Genomic DNA, 20,544 nt, shown 5'->3' with positions numbered 1-20,544 from the left:
TCCCCACACAAGAATTTTTTGCGGCTTTAGTCGCGGCACACAAGAGAAATAAAAAAAAATGAAAAAAAACCTTTCATGTATTTTTTTTGTTTTCCTCTTTCGTCCGACATACGTTTTTAATCTAGTGCACATTTCACTGTGCATTAAAATTCAATTTTTAATGCAATTAAGGGAGTCTGTGCTGGCAGAGATCAATGGATGATTGTTATCGGGAATGTCTTCGGGACACATCCTCAGCTTCTGCTCACAATGCTTTCCAGATTGCATATTCGTGAGGTTAAAGGGTGGACCGACCAGATTCAGAGAGAACTGGGTCAATATAATTAACAGGTAAGATTCGTACTGACTCAAGACTGCTACAGTCTGCAAAGCGAGGGCGACGGTCCGAGCTAGCAAGCTAATCTGCTAGCATGCTCGCTGCCAGCTGACAACTGTTGGATGTGCAAAAAAATCTTCCAAGAGAAACATTTAAGAGGATATGACTGTTAAAAAGTAACATTTGTTGTCCATGAACTCAAATGGATGTGAACTTTAACTTCAATGTGAGACATTCCGAGCAGAGCAGGTAGAAAAGTGTGGCTGGGCAACAATTTGAGGTTGAAAGCAGATAATTTGAACTTAAAAGGTTTAATGGTGCAATTTGTTAGAAATCGACAGAATTTGTAAGTATCTCCGAAACTAATATGGGGCAGCACTGAACTGACACAATGAGAATGAGGTCTAGCTGGTTAGTTTAACTGAAACACAAAACACAGATGTCAAAGACACTGTTGTTTCATCACACTCTTCTCACACTAACAGACATGTTGGTTAATCTTTTGGAACGTTTTAAACTAAAATTCTGGCCATATGTTTGGTATTCGTCCTTCAAATGTGGCTTTCAGAATCTCATATTGGGTTTAATCCGATTGGTCAACTGTTGTTTTTATACACTGAGATTTTTTTTTTGGCTTAAATCCCAGTTTGCCGACTTATTATGAAATGAGCAGCAGTGGTTAGCAAATTTAGCTGCATTTTTTTCTGTAGACATTTTTACACATTTTTCATTACAGTTGCTACTTGCTTCATCATTACTTGCCTTAATATTAGCCATGCTAGTGAAGCATGTGACCATCACTTCTCAGCCTGAAAGGGTCCATCGAAGATTTCTCACAATGTACAAAGGGCACAACAGGGGAAGCCTTTGTGTGATTTTATACAGCTCTGTTTGGAGTCTCTCTGAGATTTACCAGGAAAGTCAGTGAAAATAAAACATCCAGGCACATTCCTTGGCAATAACCCCCTGCTATCTCTGGAACACTGACCACTTTGATTGGCTTGAGCGCGATGACCTTGCCCCATTCCCTTCCACCAGCATTCCGGTCAATGCGAGCAGAAAACAGGAACGCTGATAAGAGATGCACAGATGGGGAGATCTTGATGACAGACAGTTTCCTGCCCCTCATCTTCGATGAGGCCATTGTGCCTCTCGCACACTCAGTGGGGATATACGCTACAAGAGGGGGTCAATACCGATAGCGTAAGGCAAACAAAAACGTCCTTTGTGCTTCGCTGTTTCTCTGACTTTTTTCTTGCTGCGTACTTATTCAATTTCCTGCGCGGCAGGAGAGGGCTTCCTTATCTTAGACTGTTTATACCTGCAAATCGGCTGGTGGCCTTTTGTTTGCAGGTGACCCACCCTGAGGTGACATTTAATTCCTGGACAAAAAAAATGTGTGGTCATGCTCTATGGCACAGCCTCTCAGCCTGAGGAGATTACTAATACAGTGAATGCAACAGAGCTGCATTCATGACCCGTAGTGAGAGCTAGCCGGCAGCCACGGAGAGAGAGAGAGAGGGATCCAACACACGTTATTACACTGATTCGAATCACACGTGACCTCAAGCCATGCAAGAGTGGGTGAAATGAATAAAAAAAACACTGGTAGGCGAGCAAAAAGTGGAACCAGCTACATGTTATATTGGCACATCAGTCCCTCCTCTCCTCTCTTTGTTTGAAGACGAATCAGAGCATCTGCGCACACACTAAAACACACACGCTCGACACAGAAAGCACACAAAAGCACATTTACAGAATCCATCATAATTTCTTTTATTGATTGTCATCCTTTCCCCCACTGTCGGCATTAGTTTTGACACTGGCGTTTACTGTGCAAATCACAACCAGCAGTGACAAAAATGTGCGACCAGAACTGTTGTGACATTTCTGATACCGATCGAGGAGGACAGGTGGAGACAAATGCAGCCCTTTTCTGTTTTTTTTTAACAACTTTCACACAGTGTAACTATAATTGGACCCTCGCTCTCCTTTTCTTTTCCTAACAGCGAGAGGCTTTCTGCTCAAATGACCTTCGTGTTCTCTTGCACACGCGATGTATCTCTAAATCAAGCGTTCATGAACAAATGAATGAACAAAACGTACGTGACTACAAAACAGCTGGCGTGGCTGCACTGAAAAAGAAAAGCCGCTGCCGCTGGTATTTAGTCGGAGCAACAATCTGCTTTGATTGCCTTAATACAATGTCCCTTTGGTGTTAAATGTTACACACTTGCTTTTGTTTTCGCATGTTTGTTTGGCTCTGGTGCCTTTTTTTGTTCAAACAAAATTAGCTACGATATGCCTCCGAGCTATTTAAAAGTATTGGGCGAGCGTCGAGCGACACCAAAATCCGACAGGTTCTTGTTGCCTCCGTAAATACTTTTGTCTCCCTTCCAAGCCTGATGTATATTGTTGGCAAACTCCTCCCCACGCACAAAGAAGGGGAAAGGAAAGAAAAGGAAAGGAGAGGAAAAAGTCTACAGCTCTCTCTATAGCGTAGCCTTCTGCTTCCTCTCAAGATTAAATGCATTACTTTGTTATGACAGCTGAACCCCTCATGTGATGCAGTGACTTACACCGAGCAAATCCAAAAGTTTAGACTCTGAGGCGAACTACTTTGTGGTCGTAAGCTGGACTCATCTATTACTTGAATTAGTCTGCCTGGAGAAGGAAAAAAAACAAGTGTGGACAGCATTTAAGAAAGGAAAGAGTGAGGTAGGCATCTGGTCCAATGTTTATACAACTTGTTACCATAAGGGGTGTGAATTGAACGGCTCCGAGACACCGAGAGCGAGTGAGATTTAAAGCATGCTTAACAAATGAAATCAAACTGTCAGAAAAGTGTAGCTCCTGGCCCATTAAATTAAGTGTTTGTTCATCAGCTGCCCATATAAGAGCCACTTTTACAATCACCGCTAAACACACGATAAAACACAAGCTTCTTCTCTCCTGAAGGGCAGAAAGAAAAAAAAAAATGGTTTGCTCTCCTCTCACATTCACATATTGGATGGAGACGTTTCTTTGCTGCTTTTTTTTGCTTTACCAAAAACGCACTCAGGAAATCGCTGTTGCAATAAATCTAGGATGACCCCATCAAGGGTGATATTGTATTTCATTTCCTCTGAGTGAAATACTGATCCTGGAGATTCATGTGACTCTGGCTCATTTCAATTTCATGTTCTCTTATGATTCAAAACTTTCCAGGTCCGCAGTTATTATTAAAACAGCGTATTGTTACGCAATGCTATACAGAAATATATCTGTGGCTCTGTGCAGGAACTCAGAACGCTGCATACTGCAGGCGTTGCGGTAAAGTGCTGACAAAATGCATTAGAAATAAAGCAAAAAAAAGGTCAATAAATGTGATGATTTATCTGTCTCCATGTGGCTCCAAATCTCCAAGAAAGTCCATTCAATCCAGATGATGAACCCCTGCACTACTCATTGAAATGCTTCCAGTTGGGGCAGAATTTCCATGCAATACTGATATCAGATTTTTTTTTTTATTCTCCTCCTCTCTGCTTGTTCTCGCCACACAGATTGACCAGTCATCTGTGAATCTCCCATGGTTTAGCTGATAATTCATGATCACCCTGCCATGGACCCGCAGTATTCAATATGAATTATAAAATGGCAAGCCAAGCATATCAATGGATGACAGACTGGATGTGTATGGCCCGGGGCCAGAGAGGAGTTAGAGCACAATGGCTCCTCCATTCAGTCAACCCCAGGACTGGAAATACCAGCGTGGCACGAGGGAGAGTCTTCCATCAGCACAATGTACGGCACTGCTTGAGACAAATGTTGCGCTGAGACGTATTCTTAACCTTTACAACCTTTCCTGGGAGAGACACAAGCATGCTGCTATGTTCAACTGAGGAATACTTCACGCTAACAAAAAAAAAAAAAAAAAAATCTCCATTGTGCAGTTAGTGTTTTGTAGTGCGGAACAGAAAAAAAACAAAAACATCAGACAATATTTTTTTCTTCTAGGAATCCACTGCTTCTTTTTGCATTTTCTGTCATGCACATTTTTTAAATTATTATTATCATTTAAAAACAAAACAAAAAACACTGCATCCTAATGCGTCTCATTCTCTTACCACGCTGCATCAATACAGGACCTCAACAAACACTGCGCCTTCACTCCGACGCTCTCCTCGTCTCTGCAGATATGAAACAGCTATCCGACACAAACCACTTAATTTCCCTTCTGTGCAATATTCACATTTAAAGGCCGAGGTGGCTGCTCTCCTTTTGGCATTTAAACAGAGCACAAACACAAGAGCTAACTAAAAGTGTTGACACTGACTGCGCGACATAATCCTCCCCCCGCCCCCCCCAAATCTGTCTTTCTTTACTTTAAAGACTCAGATAACAGCTCGCATTGCACTCACAGTAGGTATGTGCCTGTGCACTCGCCCCACCTTCGTGGCTGCTCCCCTTGATCTGGTTGTCTTCTTTCATTTCTGTAGACTGGGCGGTCGGAAACATCTAAAACAACTGATACCTGCACGACCTAGTTTTTTTTCTCTTTTGTAGCAGCGTCATTTCATAGATGTGTTATATAATGGCACAAGGATGCAGAGGAATCGGAGTACAAAGAGTGAGAACAAGAAACGGCAGCGAAGTCAGAAAGTCATGCTGATGTTTTCTCCATATCGGTATACTCAGGTTAAATATCAAATACATAAGTCTCGATCCTTAAGATTTTCGCGAAATCAAAGCCAGTATTTGATACTATTCATGGTTGGCATTCGATATATTACAATATGTACTTATCTCTTTATGTATATGACTCTTTCTTAGTGGCAGGTTTCCCATGTTAAATTCAACCTGCCCTTACACGCAGGAAACTAAAATTCACAGGTAAACAAAACACGAACGTAATCCAGGGTTTTCAACTACTTGCAGCGTCCGTGCCATGAGAACAGATCGTGGATGCTCATGGCGTGACGGAAAAAAGACCACTTTCTTAGTTTATTTATAGATATTAAATGGAACATTTGTTTTTTTTGTTTTTTTTTGTTGATTCCGTTGGTGCCTTTTGGATAAAACGTCAAAAATTGTTTTAGTTTTTATGATTCATCCAACCCCAGACACGTCAGAATCAAGTGACAGGCAAAGTCCCCATCTCGCTGATGGTCCTATTATGTGAGTCATAAAGAGGCGTCAGTGTTACATTGAGACTGTTTCATAAACCAGATAAAAGTTCCTTGAAGTACGTTTAATCGTATTTCTGACCAAGCAGCAGCTCAAAGAGTGTTTGCTGTCTGCTGTCACCAAATCAACCTGGACTGAAATCTTAATCCTGCTTTAATCGACTTTTTCGGGGTGTTTGGGGACAGCGGGACACAAGCTGTGGACACAACACTAACGAATCATAATCTGTTAAATTGATATGACAAACTTAGCAAACAGCTGTTAATTTATACATCCAGCGAAGTTATCATTCATTCTGAGTCAGAGTGAGTGTTGCCCCATATTCGCTCTCTATCAGTCTCTACCAGCTCTTGAGGGAAATACCATGTTCACTCGGTGAGTCTCTGAATTCGGCTCGCTGTCTGCTGGTGCTGAACAGGTAGAGTACAATGTCCTTGGAGCTTTTTGTGCTGCTTAGCTGCAGCCTAAATCGACCCTATGAGAGCACTGGGAGCGAACCAAGACAGACGAGTTGCTACTGAACAGCTAAAAATTAGCTGAGACTCTCTCAGGCCTTGTAAAGCTGAGGAGGAGAGCTGCGGATTCAGGTAATAATTCCGTGTAGGTTCATCACTTCAAGTGACCCCTTTCACATTGTTACTATTGACTAAAGCCGCTTTAAGGATTAAAACTTTAACTGAATAATCTATGCCCGACTATGTGCATTAGCTGCAACTCCCCTGTTAGCAGTTAATTCAATCTGATTTTGCGCAAATTGACGAAGTTTGTCAAAACAGAAGCTCGACGGGCGTCCGTTCTTCATACCGGGCCGGAGGAAAGTCGATACCAGGAGAGAGAAAAATCACTCTCACTTGAGCGATGTCGATGCAGATTTCAAAGCATGAGGAATGTTTTGGGTGAAAGCGATAACCTGATTATACTCTCTCCTGGTGAGGGACAGGAGGTAATTATCAGGTGGGAGGTTTTTTTTTTTTTTTGCGGCGACTCTGACGGAAACGTAGACCATAAGCTCTGGGATGCTGGCCCTCAGGTCTGGGCGGGCTGGAGGTGAGTGGCATGTGATAGAATCAGATATTGTTTTCAGAGGGGGACACACACACACAAACTGACACACATTCCCTTACTGATGGATGGGCAAATATGCATTCTTAGGCCTGAGAGCCCTCACATCAAGTGAAACCCAAAACCTGGACTTTCTGCATACCAAAGCAGTATTCCTCTTTTAAGAAATTCAACGGGACTATTCAACTCAGATGAAAAGCAAGGCCGAATCAGAGGGCTATTCTTCGTATGCCTCGGTAAGACTCTTTCATATTACCTAAAATTGCTAATCTTCAAAAAGAAAAAAAAAATGCATTGCTCTTATTGAAAGACGGCTGGGATAGCCTGCTCCGTGGCAATCTGTCTTTGTTAACAAATTGTGCACTGCAGCCAAAGCTAAAATAAAACTGAAGGAGAAACCTTCTGTGGAACAAAACACCGAGAGTAAAGAGAGAAGAGAAAAAAAAAACATGGAAATCTGAATTGAAAAGGAAAGCCCCCAAAATAATGCGCTTCAACGTCTATCTGTAATCAATGCCTGGCATGCAAGCATGTGATTTTGGGTTACTTTATTTCCTGGTACAATGGGACTGAAAGGGGGAAAAAATGTAATGATCATCATTAAGCAGACATACCAACATCAGCGGTTTTGATGGGCATGTAACAGACGGGTGTGTTTTGTGACAATACTTGTAATTACAGCCAAATGTACTAATCAAAAGTGAGGGGAAGGAACTAAGAATGAAAGAAAAGCCCTGGGATGTCACCGCACACAATTAAAAAACAGTGACACATTCTATCCCAGTGCAGCGAGCCTGGCGTTGAATAAAGCGCCCTGCTTTTGATGGTTGCAGGTGGGCCGGCTGTACGAAACGATCTGATTCAGGCGCAAATAAATGTAAAAAATGTGTAAATCCCCTGCAGCCTCCCGTGCCTCAAAACACACTCAATCTGCTCACTGTGGGGTAAAAGGTAAACGTTTAGGGGGAAGGTCTCCGTCAGAACGCGCGATTCTGCAAGTGAAGAAATGTGACGCTGAGAGCATCGATGGGCCGGCCAGGAATTTTCAATGCGTTCGGTGCAAAGTGAGGGAATCTTAAAGGGTGAAACCGCTGAAGAGAAAACTATTAGCACACACAGAAGAATGTGTGCTTATAAATTCAACACAGTCATAAGCTGAATAATAAGTGGCTTCTTGAAGGCTGACCAGAATCAAATTAACACCACGGCTCTGCCACAGAAAGCCCGGAAACTGGTAACTCACCTTCTGAAGTCTGTGCGCAGAAGAGAAGGAGCAGGAGGCAGCGAAACACTGGACACCTCCACAGTGCAGAGGCCATTGTGTGTTGTATGCAAAACAATCCAGGAGCCTGGTGGCTAATAATAGTGATTCAGTGCGTTGCAGCAGGAGAGCGGAATGCTGGAGCGATGTCAACGATCAGTGGTTCGCAGAGAAGCATCACCAGTCATCTTCTCATCTGGAAAAGAAGAGAGGAGAAGGGCATAAAAACGGAGGCAAATGGACGATCATTACCGGAGCCATCACAGTCATCACGGCCTCGCGTGTCATGTTTTTACGGCTTTTTAGGAGAAGCGACTCGAGCACTTTTCGAGCACTTCCAGGAAATATAAACCAAAAATGTTCCAGACTTCCAGATACACACAGCAATCAGCTTATACTGCCACTCTGTTTATCTTACCAGCTGTTTATATGACCTTTGATTCTGTGTTTTGTTCTTGTCTACTCAATGCTGCGTGAAGGTTAGTCTGGTGTAAGACACCAGGGTCAACAAGCTAATATGAGGACAGGATTGTTTTACTTTAGTTATAAAAATATTTTTGGCTAACCATTTTCTGTGCCTGTACTCAAAGGGGGCGGGGCTTAACCCCAAAGGGGGTGGGACTTCCGAAATTAAAATGGAGGTTTTTCTCCCGTGTCCGTTTGTTGATTGGTTTGTAAGCAGGACTGAACAAAAACTTCTTAACAGATTTCCATGACACATAGATGGAGGATGAGGCACAGCCACAGAATAGACCCCATTCATTTATCGGGTCTGCATAAACAGATGGAATGGGCACATATTACTAAGATGATACTCAAATTTGCTAATCCCTAGTTGACATGAGCGATTACATTGACAATCAAGCATTTTTATAGAATAATACGCAAGTTCAAGCATATTCCTAACCTTGAAAACATGACTCTTAAATTTAAGCATTTTCGGAAGACTTTGTACAGACCCGGTTTTTATCTTGGCTCTCCTTGTGTGCATGACAATACAAGATGTTCGCATAACAATGAGCTCCAGTCAAACACAAATTTTGAAAGCCACATTCCTGGCTGTTTGATTGATTAGACAAAAGTGTTTTTTCAGAAGTTCTGCAGAAATACCGAAACTTTGTTCTCAAATGTTCTTGAGCGCACCGACACGGAACACAAAGCAGATAGCGTGCCGCACTTCTGCAGCACTCTGCGGCGTGTTACAACTCAGTGTTTACACTGCCTCATTCTCCCACTCTTTCCCCTGTTCCACCTTCCCCGTGTACTCCCCGATCCCCCCGCGGGAGAAAGCTTGTCGCTCCGGCAACACGTTCACACAGGACGCCATTAGAGACACGGCTGCTCTGTGAGTTACTTTTGTCCCCTTCCTTATCGAGGGGAGGCAAAAAACACCCCTTTGTCTACAAAAGCGGCAAAAGGTTAGAGCCTTACACACCAGACAGATAAGCTGCTTACCAAAGTCAAACACTAAGGAGGGATGTGTTGTGTCATATGTGAAATGCCACACACACACATGCATGCCTGCACACACATATAACCAAGGACATGCAGACACAGACACATGCGCAGAAAGTGCACACACGCACACACACGTACATATCACATCTTGTTTGCTCCCAACATCTCCCCGGTGCTCACGCACACACACGTATCAACATCATAAGCAGGATTGGTCACTTGGTAGCTGTCGCTATGCAGAGGGGAGTGAATGTTTCCTGTCTCTGAATGCTGCTCCTCCAGAGCCACCCGTCAACCACGCTGATTATTTTATAATGAACCCAAATTTGAGCAGCAGAGCAGTCAGCTCTGATCGCTCTCCGGGCCGCGCTAATGCGCTCGGATATTTTTGGCAACATGAAAAACCCACAAAACATGGCAAGCGTTCACATTAGCACACTGAGTAATAATTTAAGTCACTATTGGATTCATTCTATACATGACCAATGCCTTGGCGAGGGTGGGGTAATAGCTGGAAAGGGAGCCCCAGCGAATCTGCACCTAGCCTGACGCAGCCTGAGAGTGTTTATTTTCATTTGAGGTCACCTTGGCCGAGCCAAGGAAACTCACAGACAGCTAACTTATAATTTATCAGTTAAACTTGGGTGTTTTTTAGAGGAATTGAGGTTTTATTTGTCTTCCAGTTGTTTATCTCCCAGTGGCGCCCAACCAGATCAGATAAGACCGAAATGGAGGGTACAAGCTCTCCTGCAACCCCAGCAGTCTACTGAGGCTGCTCATGCTCTCAAGTCCTCTAGCAGCGCTGCCACCAGTTCAATACTGGGCAGACCACCAAATCTCCAGAGACACACGTGACCTCTTCCTCCGCCATTTATCTTCTGCAAATATGAGGCCCGGGGCCATGGGGTAACCATAATGGTGGTTGACAGGAGGAGATTGGAAACTGTTGGGGGGACATCCCCCTGCCCTTCAGGCCTGCTGAGCCCGCTGAGCCACTCAGCCCCTCCAGACACCAGGGGGCGAGAGCCTGTCGGGGCGTCATGGATGCAGACTTGCCCTCACCACCCCGGGGTTCTTTCTCCTGATCGGCCGTCGCCCCGCTGGGTAACATGTCTCCTTTCTCCCTTAAGCTGGCGGAGGACACAGCCATGCTCATCTTCCTAAAAAAAACAGTTTTGTTTGGTGGGATTTCTGCACTGAATCGGTCCAGACTTGAGATAAAAGGATTAGGCGATTAACATTAAGATGCTTTACACAAGCGCTGACAGACGTATCATAATTTCACATCAGGGGACAGAGGGGGGGGGGTGGATGATGGTTGTGGGGGGCTAAGATGTTCTCGAGCAGAAAATGATTTTAAGAGTTAAGTGAGGCATCGTTAGCCCCTCAGAGATTGTGCTGAGGAATTAGTTACCCCTCCCCAAGCCTGGGAATTGAGGTTAGTTGTTTCTCGGCCAGCAAATTCCACATAATGATCATCATGTTCCACTGAGGCAGATATTTAAAAAAAAAAGGTACACAGTTATGACTAACTGTCACCACCTACACTAAATCTAATGAGCTCAAATACACCAGCAGACCATTGGCTGCATAAAAAGTTATTCATTTTGGTCGGCGCCTTGAGCTCCTCTGCGCTTAAAAAATTACACATCTATATATTCCCTCAGGTTTTTCCCTTCACATTAACAGTATATATTTCTGGGTACAACACCCAAAAAAGAAAAAAAAAAATTCCAGCATTGAAATGAAAAATGATACGCAAACATCCAGGACATCTGTTTTTCTTTTGTCTCCATACATACACAGTGGAAACCCAAGGAGGGAAATCTATCATCAGTTAAGATAATGGAGGAAATCACAGTCCACAGCCAATTTTTCACATCAGCCTGATAGAAATAATAAGCAAGCGTTTAAAAAGAGGACGGAGAGCAATTAAAACATAATTAAAATAAATGGATAGATGGAGACAGCCCACATGTCTTAACATGAAACACAAGGCTGCGTGCAACAGCCGGCTGAATGAATGTGAGTCCGCTTTGACAAAGCTTGTGTCTGCCTCACTCAAGCTGGAGAGGCGTCCAATGAAAGAGAGAGTGAGAGAAGGAGGGAGGAAGGAGGAGGGTGGAGGGGGGGAGTTTCTAAGCCGGGAGGGACTAAATAGATGGGAGAGGGAGAGCAGAGGAGGAGAAGAATGGAAGGGGGAGAAAGGAAGGGGCGGCGGGGTCACTGCGGAGGATTGACAGCCTGTGAGTATGGCCTGACCTTGTGGGTTCGCCTCCAAGTTTTCTCCACAGGCTTAGAGAAGACAAAAATAAAGCCCAGGAATGTTAATTTATTTTCAATTGTCAACGCCGAGGAGCGACAGATAAAGAGCGCATACATACATATCAAGTAAGACTGGAAACAAAACTAATGCGCAAGTCCAAGTGTAAGCTGAAAACCTACAAGTGAAATAGAGATGTGGCTCTGTTGAGCTGCATCTCGCCAACACAATGATCCGTCTTCCACTCTTTGAATAACTACTAATTTGGAGAACTTTCGGCTCCGCCCCCATGCCCTACATTCAGGACAGAAAAAGACGCACATGTGAGAGGGGAATTTCAAACATCAGAAAATGGTTGATGGGCTAGAAGTGGGAGACGGGAACTACAGGAACTAAGAAAACACAGCCTCCAGACACTTTTTTTCCCCCCCCTGTCTTCGGTGCACCCTGATGTTCCCAAGGAACTCTTTTGTCATGACAGTCCTGTCAGGGCTGCGCTTTCAACCCCTGCAGGGACATGATGTCATTTCCTTGGCTCCACCAGTGATGTAGAGAACTTGCCATCAACTGCCAGACAGAGATGAGCCGACACCAAGCGCAGTCTGCACGAGCACGGGGCTGATAATATACCGTATACACTCGTCAGATAAACGGGTCGTAAAACTGCGACTTACAACCTGTGAAGCGCACTAAAACAACAAGGAATCCTCAAGTGTGCCGTGAGACGAGCTGAGGGGATTTGTTGCCGACAGAAAATTAGACATATGGAATAACTGGGCTGTTTTTCAATATCTTTTTTGAGAGCACACTAATTATTTGGACATATGGACAGTTGGTAGAGCAAAACAAACAATCTGAACATATAAAGAGAAGTTTTTCATGCTTTTCTAATTCAAGTGAATCTGCAACTGACACATATATATGTATTTATTTTGACAAAATATCTCAATATTATATTGTGTGACAGTATTATGGGGATGACTATTGGTGCTTTACCAGATTGTTGAAACAATGATATTTTTGATAAATAATCCTCAGTAATGTGGATATAATGACTAACCAGTAAAAGACAAGTCAGTTTCAGAATATCAAATCAATTTACTGTAATGCAGCCAAAACCAGGACATCACAAAACTTAATTTGTGACAATTACTATATAACATCGACATATCACCCATTAGTACATGCAAAAGTTCATTGATTAATCTACTATTTTGATAATTTATAATCCTTTTGAGCGACATTTAAAGAAAAAAGAAAAGATCTGGTGAAACGCTTCCTCGTCTACACTTGGTGGACAATTTTCTCACACTTTTCCCCTTTAAGAACTCTTAACCTGTTCCTGAAAATATTTAAACAAATATCAGATGTCCTGGAGAGACAAATTCCCATTTCTTACTCAAGTTTTTAAAGGAAATGGTCAGTAAAATTTGTCAATTGCATTGAATTGTGAATGAATGAACAAAAAGTGAGGTCGTCTGCGAGAATTAAAAGTCAGACAAGTCAAAAAACAGGATGTAAATCAACCTTTGGGCTCTTCCAGTTATAGGTTAGCAGACAGTCACATAGTCAGTATGAACAGGCTGGTAGTCATGTAAATACATGATCATGACTACAATTAAAATAATTTGACATGTGGTTGCATTGTATGTGTTATTTTGTTTTGTCTTTATTTGATGTTTGACCAGAATGTAGGAATCCTTGAAACTCTCACTTGAGACCTCAAGGTCAGCAATTATGGTCAAGTGAGTATATCTGTAAAGAGGTTTTGGACTGTTGGTCGGACAAAAGAAGCAAAAATTGTGAAAATGTGTGCAGGATTCTTTGAGAAAAGGTTTGAAAATCAACAAAAACCCTAAAACAAACCACTTCATCCCAAGTTCCTACGAACCTGTTAGTGCTATTCATTCATCATCATACTCAGCTTGGTTCAGTGCCTATAAATAATTGATATGTCAACAGGTGTTTTTTTTTTGTTTTTTTGTTTTTTATGATGACAGATCAAAGAACTTCTTACATCGTCTCTGTTTGGGTCCGGGTCACACTGAGTTCCTGTAACATCTAAACATGCAAAAACTCTAATTCAAGCCACATAAATTGCCGCTTTTATGCCTTGTTTTGTTTTGGGGGGATAAATGGCTCTGGATTAAAAGGGAGAGATCTAACAAAAAAAGAGACAAAAAAAAAAAAAATCTTCAGCGCAGCTCAAAAAGCCCATACAGAAAGAAAAAACCCTGAAAGGTGTAACGCTTCACTATTTTATTGAGAGAGGACAACAGTTGGTGTGTTCAACGGCTCTTGGCCAAATGATTGAGGCAGCAGATAAGATAGAGTGCCAGCGGGCAGATGGACATGGTGAAACAGAGAGGGGTGAGCAAAGAAGCTTAGTAAAGTGAAAGAGAACAAAGAAGACCCAGACTGAACAACCAGGTTAGTGTCAGGCGAAATGAAGAGAGGGTGGTGTGTCGGCGTTCGGCAAGGAAAAAAGAAAAGAAAAAAAGGAGAAGGAGCTGCAGAGGAGCAGACACTAGCAGAGAGAGGGTAAGAGTGGATGTTTTCTGTCGATGTCTGTAGTCGGAATCACACGAAAATAATGAAACACGGCTAAAAGACTCAGACTTTACTATCGTCTCTGTCTACTTCACCTTTCAACAGCAACACTGACTTCAGTGGCTGCGACGTGCTACTCATTATCAATTTGTCTTTAATTTTTCCCACATTCAGTCGATGTAATGTGTCAGAAAATTGGGAAAGAATTCAAGTGCTGGCTGAAAACATTCACGAAAGGTCAACAAAACTGGAGAAAATTCACATTTAGAAAGCTAATTTTGCTTTAAATAAATAAATAAATAAATAAATAAATAAATAAATAAATAAATAAATAAAATGGTAATCTTGACATTTGAGCCACATTCTTGTTGCAGAAATGTTTCATAGTAATACGCCTTTTTTTTTTTTTTTTTTTAAGATTCTCCGTCCGAGCATTTTCTGCAGGCTATGTCGTTGGGCTCGTTGAGACGGTGCGCGAGAAAGGAGATGCTTGTTTGCCTCCGAAGTGAATAGGCTGACCTCTGAGCAGTTGGTTAAGCAGCGGGGTCACCGGAGAGGAGCAGGAGACGCTGACATGGAAAAAGAGAGGTTGCTCCTTTTCAATCAGTCTCTTCATAAATGTACCAACAGCCTCACTTCTCACCTCCTCCACGCATGATTCTAGCACTCCCTGCCTGCTCTTTATCCACACAAACACACCCACACACACACTGCTCACCTCCAGCTTGCTCCGACGCTACAGTTTTTTTTTTTGTTGGTTTTTTTTTTGTTCTTTTACAGCGGAAACCAGGATTGGCTCGGCAGCATCACCCCTCACTTGTACGCGACCATTACACACACATACACACACACAACAAATTCATTCACTCCTTCAGCACGTTTCTCAGCAGATGATGTGTTGATGTTCACACCTTGTAGGGGGGGAAAATACACTGACGCCACGTTAAAATTTTTAACACACTGTAGCCCCATTCTGGCTGGATTAGTTTTCAGCAAAGGTGTACGTGAAGTAACTGCTAATACGTAACATCTGTGATGTTGCTAAACAAAAAGCTGGGGAGGGGAGAGCTGTGTAATCAGTCTCCAGTGTTACAGAGCTCCATTCATGTGCTGCCATCGCACCTTGAAAACGCATCTCGATAATCAAACATAATTTCCGCAAACTGACAGCGACTTGGTTAAATAATGCCAAAACTGCGACGGAGAAGAAATGTTCCATCTGGAGAAATGGAATCCCCCCCCCCCAAAAAATGACAAGATTATTTGCAAACTATCTCAGGGTTGTCATTCCGGATGGGATTTTTTATTTATTATTTATTATTTTTTTTTATCGCAGGTTATTTCTGCCTGGAGATCCCAGATTTGTCCAGCCACTAAAAATCCGCCCAAGTTACTGCCATGCAAGATTCATGCGGGATGAAAACATTTACAGACATGCTCTATTTTCGATTACGTTTCCCCCTCCTCCAACCCCCCCGTGAAACTAATCCCATCCAAAAGGGGGCTTATGACAAAGTGGTATAATGACAGAGTGTCATTTTTGTTGCCAAAAGCGACGAGCAGTTAGTTTTCCAAACACTATTAATGCTGGAGGGGAGCAAGTGGTTGGCGGTGTAACCACAAAAAAAGAAAAGTACATTTTGAATTGTTTGCGAGGGCGTGCATTTGGTTTCAGGAGTGGTGCGGAGACGCGAAGTCAGAGGTGATGTTTCCTGTATTTACATATTTATATCCGTTGAGCAAATAATACATGCTATTAGAGCAGGTTATTGAGATTTCCAAATTACTGGTTGTCTCACAAAAAAATGTATTTATGCCGGAATTACTGAAAACATTTAGTTTCGGTCATAAAACCCACACTAGAGCTGGAACAGTTAGTAAACAAAAATGGAACTCAGTAGAGTGCATACCTCCGCCGAAACCCAAAAGTACCCTTTAATGTTATTCAATCTAATCCAGTATCAATTAAAAACATATACTAACACACTAGATCTGGATTTTTATTTGGATCCACACCAATGTTTTACAAAATTTGCCTGATTTTTTTTTTCATCAAGCTCCAAGAGATTAATATCAAAAAAACACCCTACCTCACACCCTACCCGAGACCCATCTTCCATCCAAGTGTCATGGAAATCTGTTCAGTAGTTTTTGTTGACTGGCTCATAAAATTCACTCGATACTGAACACAAATAAAACTTAAGTTTTCGTTGCTCCCACTCAACTTTGGATAAAACTCTTGCAACACCTACGACAAATAACTCAGATCTGCCAACATCTGACTGTTTCCTGCTTGTATCTCAGCCACACAGCTGTTAGATCCATGTCTCCGAGACTCTGTTCTTATCTCAAGAAACTGAACTGTTCACCAGACATTTCACATCGCTCAGACAAGCTGCTCGCTGTCTCTCTCTCTCTCTCTCTCGACATCCACATTTACACTTCATGCTCAGTGCATTTTTCGTCCTGATTGTAGCAGCTATTTAAAGTTGTGTGGCTTCTGTTGACTGGAAACAATCTGATGTTTTTCACATACACGGGTACATCCATCCTCCTGGTTTCCATCACCTTCCTGTAGTGGATTCATCGCACAGTTATTAGACTTGGAGCACATTTTTGTCCAGAAACCCAGTCTGCTTTGCATTACCTATGCATGGCCAGCACATGGGCTGCATTCTAACTGTGGACGGTATGTGTGGTCTCTATTCATTCAGCGTCTTCAGTGACTGACATGCATTAATTTGCCTTAATTCAGAGCTGGAGTGTGCACTCAGAAGCACAGTGACAATACTGAATGTATATAAAACACACACGTCACCGTTACAAAGGCACGAAACACTTCAGCTGAATCATAATAGAATATTTTTCTGACATTAAAATACACTCACAGTTTGACAGTAAGCCTCTGAAATAAGAATAAAGTTGAGTTCCGCTCTTTTCAAATCTTCATCTAGTTAGGATTTATTGCAGGGCTAATGTATGAAATTGCATTCATTGTAGCTTTAGGTGTACCTGTTTCCTGGCGACTGTGAATCGTGAGATCTTGAACACAAAGCAGTTTAAAATTATCTCATTACCTGGAGCTGGTTTAAGATGTCGAATAACAAAACAGAACAAAAACGACGACAACGATTTTGATAATAAGTTCATTGTTACGTCTTTATAAAGGAAAATGCCAAACATCTGTTGTTTTTCTCTGTAAACTGAATATTTTTCAGCTTGTCAGACAAAGCAGGCTGTTTGAAGATGTTCCAGTGGGTACTGGGGAGTTGTGATTTTTCAATGATTTGTAACATATTATGGACTAAACGATTAAAAAAGTTTTTTTGGGAAACGAACAGTCAGAAATGATTAAAGCAATCGTCAGCTGCAGCCCATAAAACACTAAATTTCCGTTCAAGTCATTTCACTTTGTTAAAATCGTCTATCTGAAATTACCATGTTGGTGTTGGGTTAGAGAAAATGTTACTTATTATTTTTACACCAAGTTCACTTTCCATGTTTCTGCAGTTTTCTGCTGCTGTTTGGTTAGAGATAGGGAACTTACATGACTGGATAGATTCACGGGACTAATGATTTAGGGAACTAAAATATTTAGGAAAACTGGAATACTTGGTTAAGTTTAGGAAACTAAAAGGTTTGGGCATGAAATATACTTGGTAGATTTTAGGGAAAAAACACGCTTTGAGTTGAAATAACACCCTTTCACAAAACACGTGTTTGAATGGATAATCTGTCCGAAAAGCACTATTTCCATTTGTCTTCCCCCTGTCGCTAAGCTATGACATTCCTAAAACATGGCTGGTCAGTTGAATGAAGGTCCTGGAACAACGACATTTGCTTCGACGTTCTGTGAACAACACCAACACGGACGGATCAGATTGTGTGTGTGTCTCTTACAATATCATGAGTTTCATCAGGCCAAACTCTCTACACATGTAAAACCATGACTTCTGCGACTCATCCTCTTTGTTTTTAATGAGAACTTGGACCACACAGTATTGCAGTGGTCTTCAGTGCTGGTCCTCGGGGCCCCTGCCCTGCATGCTTTAGATGTTTCCCTGCCGCAGCACACCTGATTCAAATGATCATCAAGCTCTGCCGAGGCCTGATAACGACCCATTCATTTGGATCAGGTGTGTTGGAGCAGGACCAAGCCTGAAGGACACTGCAATATTGTAAAATGGTATCACAGCACGCCACAGTAGACTTCACTGAAGTCAGTATGGTAAAATAGATTTTCTTTCACCAACACCACGCACGACAAACACAAAAATAGCCCAGAACAACGGTCAATCGTGCCTTTGACGATGTCGGACCTTAAAAGAGCCACACTGATCAATATGGTGGAGCTCTGGGGCAGCAGTAAGTCCTTCCGTGGGGACCTGGCCTGGGAACAGAGGGGTTGCTGGTTCAAGTCCAGCGTGAACCTTTCAATCAGTATGCAGCGTGGACTGGTAGCTGGAGAGCCGCCAGTGCACCTCCTGGCAAGGCAGCGCACCCCTAACTGCTCGGGGCGCCTGACTTCATGGAGGCCCCCCTCGACATGGCATCTCTCCATACAATGATGCATGTGTATAGGTCCTGTTTGTGCACCAGTGTATTTTGGGTTTGTGTGTGTATGTGTGTGTGTGTGTGCCTGTGTGTGTGTGTGTGTGCGTGTGTGTGTGTGTGTGTGTGTGTGTGTGTGTGTGTGTGTGTGTGTGTGTAAAATAACAAGAGTGGAAAATATTGAATTCCCCCTGGGGGGATTAATAAAGAATGTCTTCTTCTATAGTGAGTGAAAACGTATTAGTATGTAAATATCAAGATCCTGACAAGAGGTAGGTATGACTACAGCGTCTACAAGTCCTGAAGGGCATAATTTTCGAGGAGAGGTAAATTATGCACTTCTTTGCCGCGCGAGGGCTGAATGAGGTGGAAATCGACTCCACACTTCCCCTACATGTTAAATGATGTTTAGATCTGGTGACGGGGGAAAACCAGACCAGGAATCTGATTTAATTCGTGGAAAACCACCACAAACACACGGCGCAGCTACCGGAGTCCTGTAAAATTGCCTCATATACGTCGGCCATTACACAACAGTGCGAAGTAATTGTCGGTCCTAATGAGTCCCGTGAGACGGCTGCCTATGCTATTAAAGACCAACAGTTGACAGCGGACAGCATATTCTAGCTTTCTCTGCAGGTAAACTCAGCAGAGTGCAGGAAAGAGGTCTTATTTCTCTTCTTACTCTGGGTAGCCTACTGAATGTCTTTGCCCGCCTCTCTCTGCTTTTCGTTTTCACCAGATGCCCTCGAACTTACCCTCCTTCCCCCCATTACCTGACCTCCCCCGCCCCACCTGCTCACCTGTCCTCATTTTCCTCATCTTTCCTCCAGCTATTTAACCAGCCTATTCTCATTCACCCCGTCACTTCACCCTAGTCGCTATATTGTTTTCTCGTTCCTTTTTTCTGCTTTCCAGCAACTGCCTCCTGAACCTGCGTTTTAACCTTTCACATACAGAATCTTAAGTCTTTCACTACCAATAAATCACTTGAGTCATCCCGCTGCTTCTGCTCTGGGCACTGTCTGCTTTCTTAAAGGCAATGTATTTGGCTTGGGGATGTTTAACAGATTACATATGAGGTCAGTGCCATTGTGTTTACTAGCTCTCCCAGGAGGTGTCTTTGTATCTACATTTTTTTAATTGCTGTAAAAAAAAAAAAACCCAACATATTACACATAATCTTTTTACACAATTGGTGGGAGCGCTCTGTTTTTTTGCAGCACAATTTTATATACACATCTGGGGAACAAGATATGTAGGTCAGGGCACGTTATAGTGAACACGCTGGCAGACAGTGGCCTCCTCATCCAGCAAACACAGGGCGCCACTAACACTAATTTGTAGTTGTGTTTCAGCCACCTGATGAGTGTTAATCAGACACTCACTCTCCTTTTAACTCTGTTTTTGGTCTCAAACAGCTTCCGAGTGAAATACCTGTCTCCACAGATATCTCTATCTTTACCGTGTTCACCTGCCATCTGCTAACGTTGTCTGCATGTCATTAGCAGGTAGTGTAGTAAGTTTGCCTGCCATGCCTGGGTTTGGGTGCGTGTAACACCTAAACAAAAAGCCTGGATCACTGGCAGCGACCGATTTCACATTGCATGTAGTCGTTTGACCCGTTGTTAAAGGATAATTTCACCCAAAAAGAGGCAATTTGGAGAAGATTCAGTCAGATGCAGATGGGAGATCTGATGTTTTTAGTCCACAAAAATATTTCTGGAGCTTCACAGCAAAACAGCGATGCACGAAACAGCTCGTCTCCAGAAGTCCCCGATGTGTAGCTCACTTGAAAAATGTTATTTTCACCCCTTCAGTGCAGTCGAGATTGTTCGTCCACTTCAGATCGGGCATGTGCAAACACTTGGGATCATGGGGCTTTTGTAGACTTATTAGACAAATTAAGCTGGGTGA

At 42.7% G+C, this 20,544-nt stretch overlaps 1 protein-coding gene across 12 annotated transcripts in view; it reads right to left on the bottom strand.

Moving 5' to 3' along the window:
• LOC119011037 (adhesion G protein-coupled receptor L2-like) overlaps positions 1–20,544 on the bottom strand; it is a 93,504-nt gene that overhangs the window by 60,232 nt on the left and 12,728 nt on the right. For all 12 annotated transcript variants that reach the window (XM_037083783.1, XM_037083784.1, XM_037083775.1 and 9 more), the window contains exon 2: positions 7,788–8,001. In XM_037083783.1, the coding sequence (XP_036939678.1) occupies positions 7,788–7,863 (76 nt within the window). In that variant the 5' untranslated portion in view covers positions 7,864–8,001. The remainder of the gene's footprint in view (positions 1–7,787; positions 8,002–20,544) is intronic.

Source organism: Acanthopagrus latus, chromosome 21 (genome assembly GCF_904848185.1).
Source record: "Acanthopagrus latus isolate v.2019 chromosome 21, fAcaLat1.1, whole genome shotgun sequence".
NCBI classification, from domain to species: Eukaryota; Metazoa; Chordata; class Actinopteri; order Spariformes; family Sparidae; genus Acanthopagrus; species Acanthopagrus latus.
This window is presented reverse-complemented; position numbering and strand designations above follow the sequence as displayed.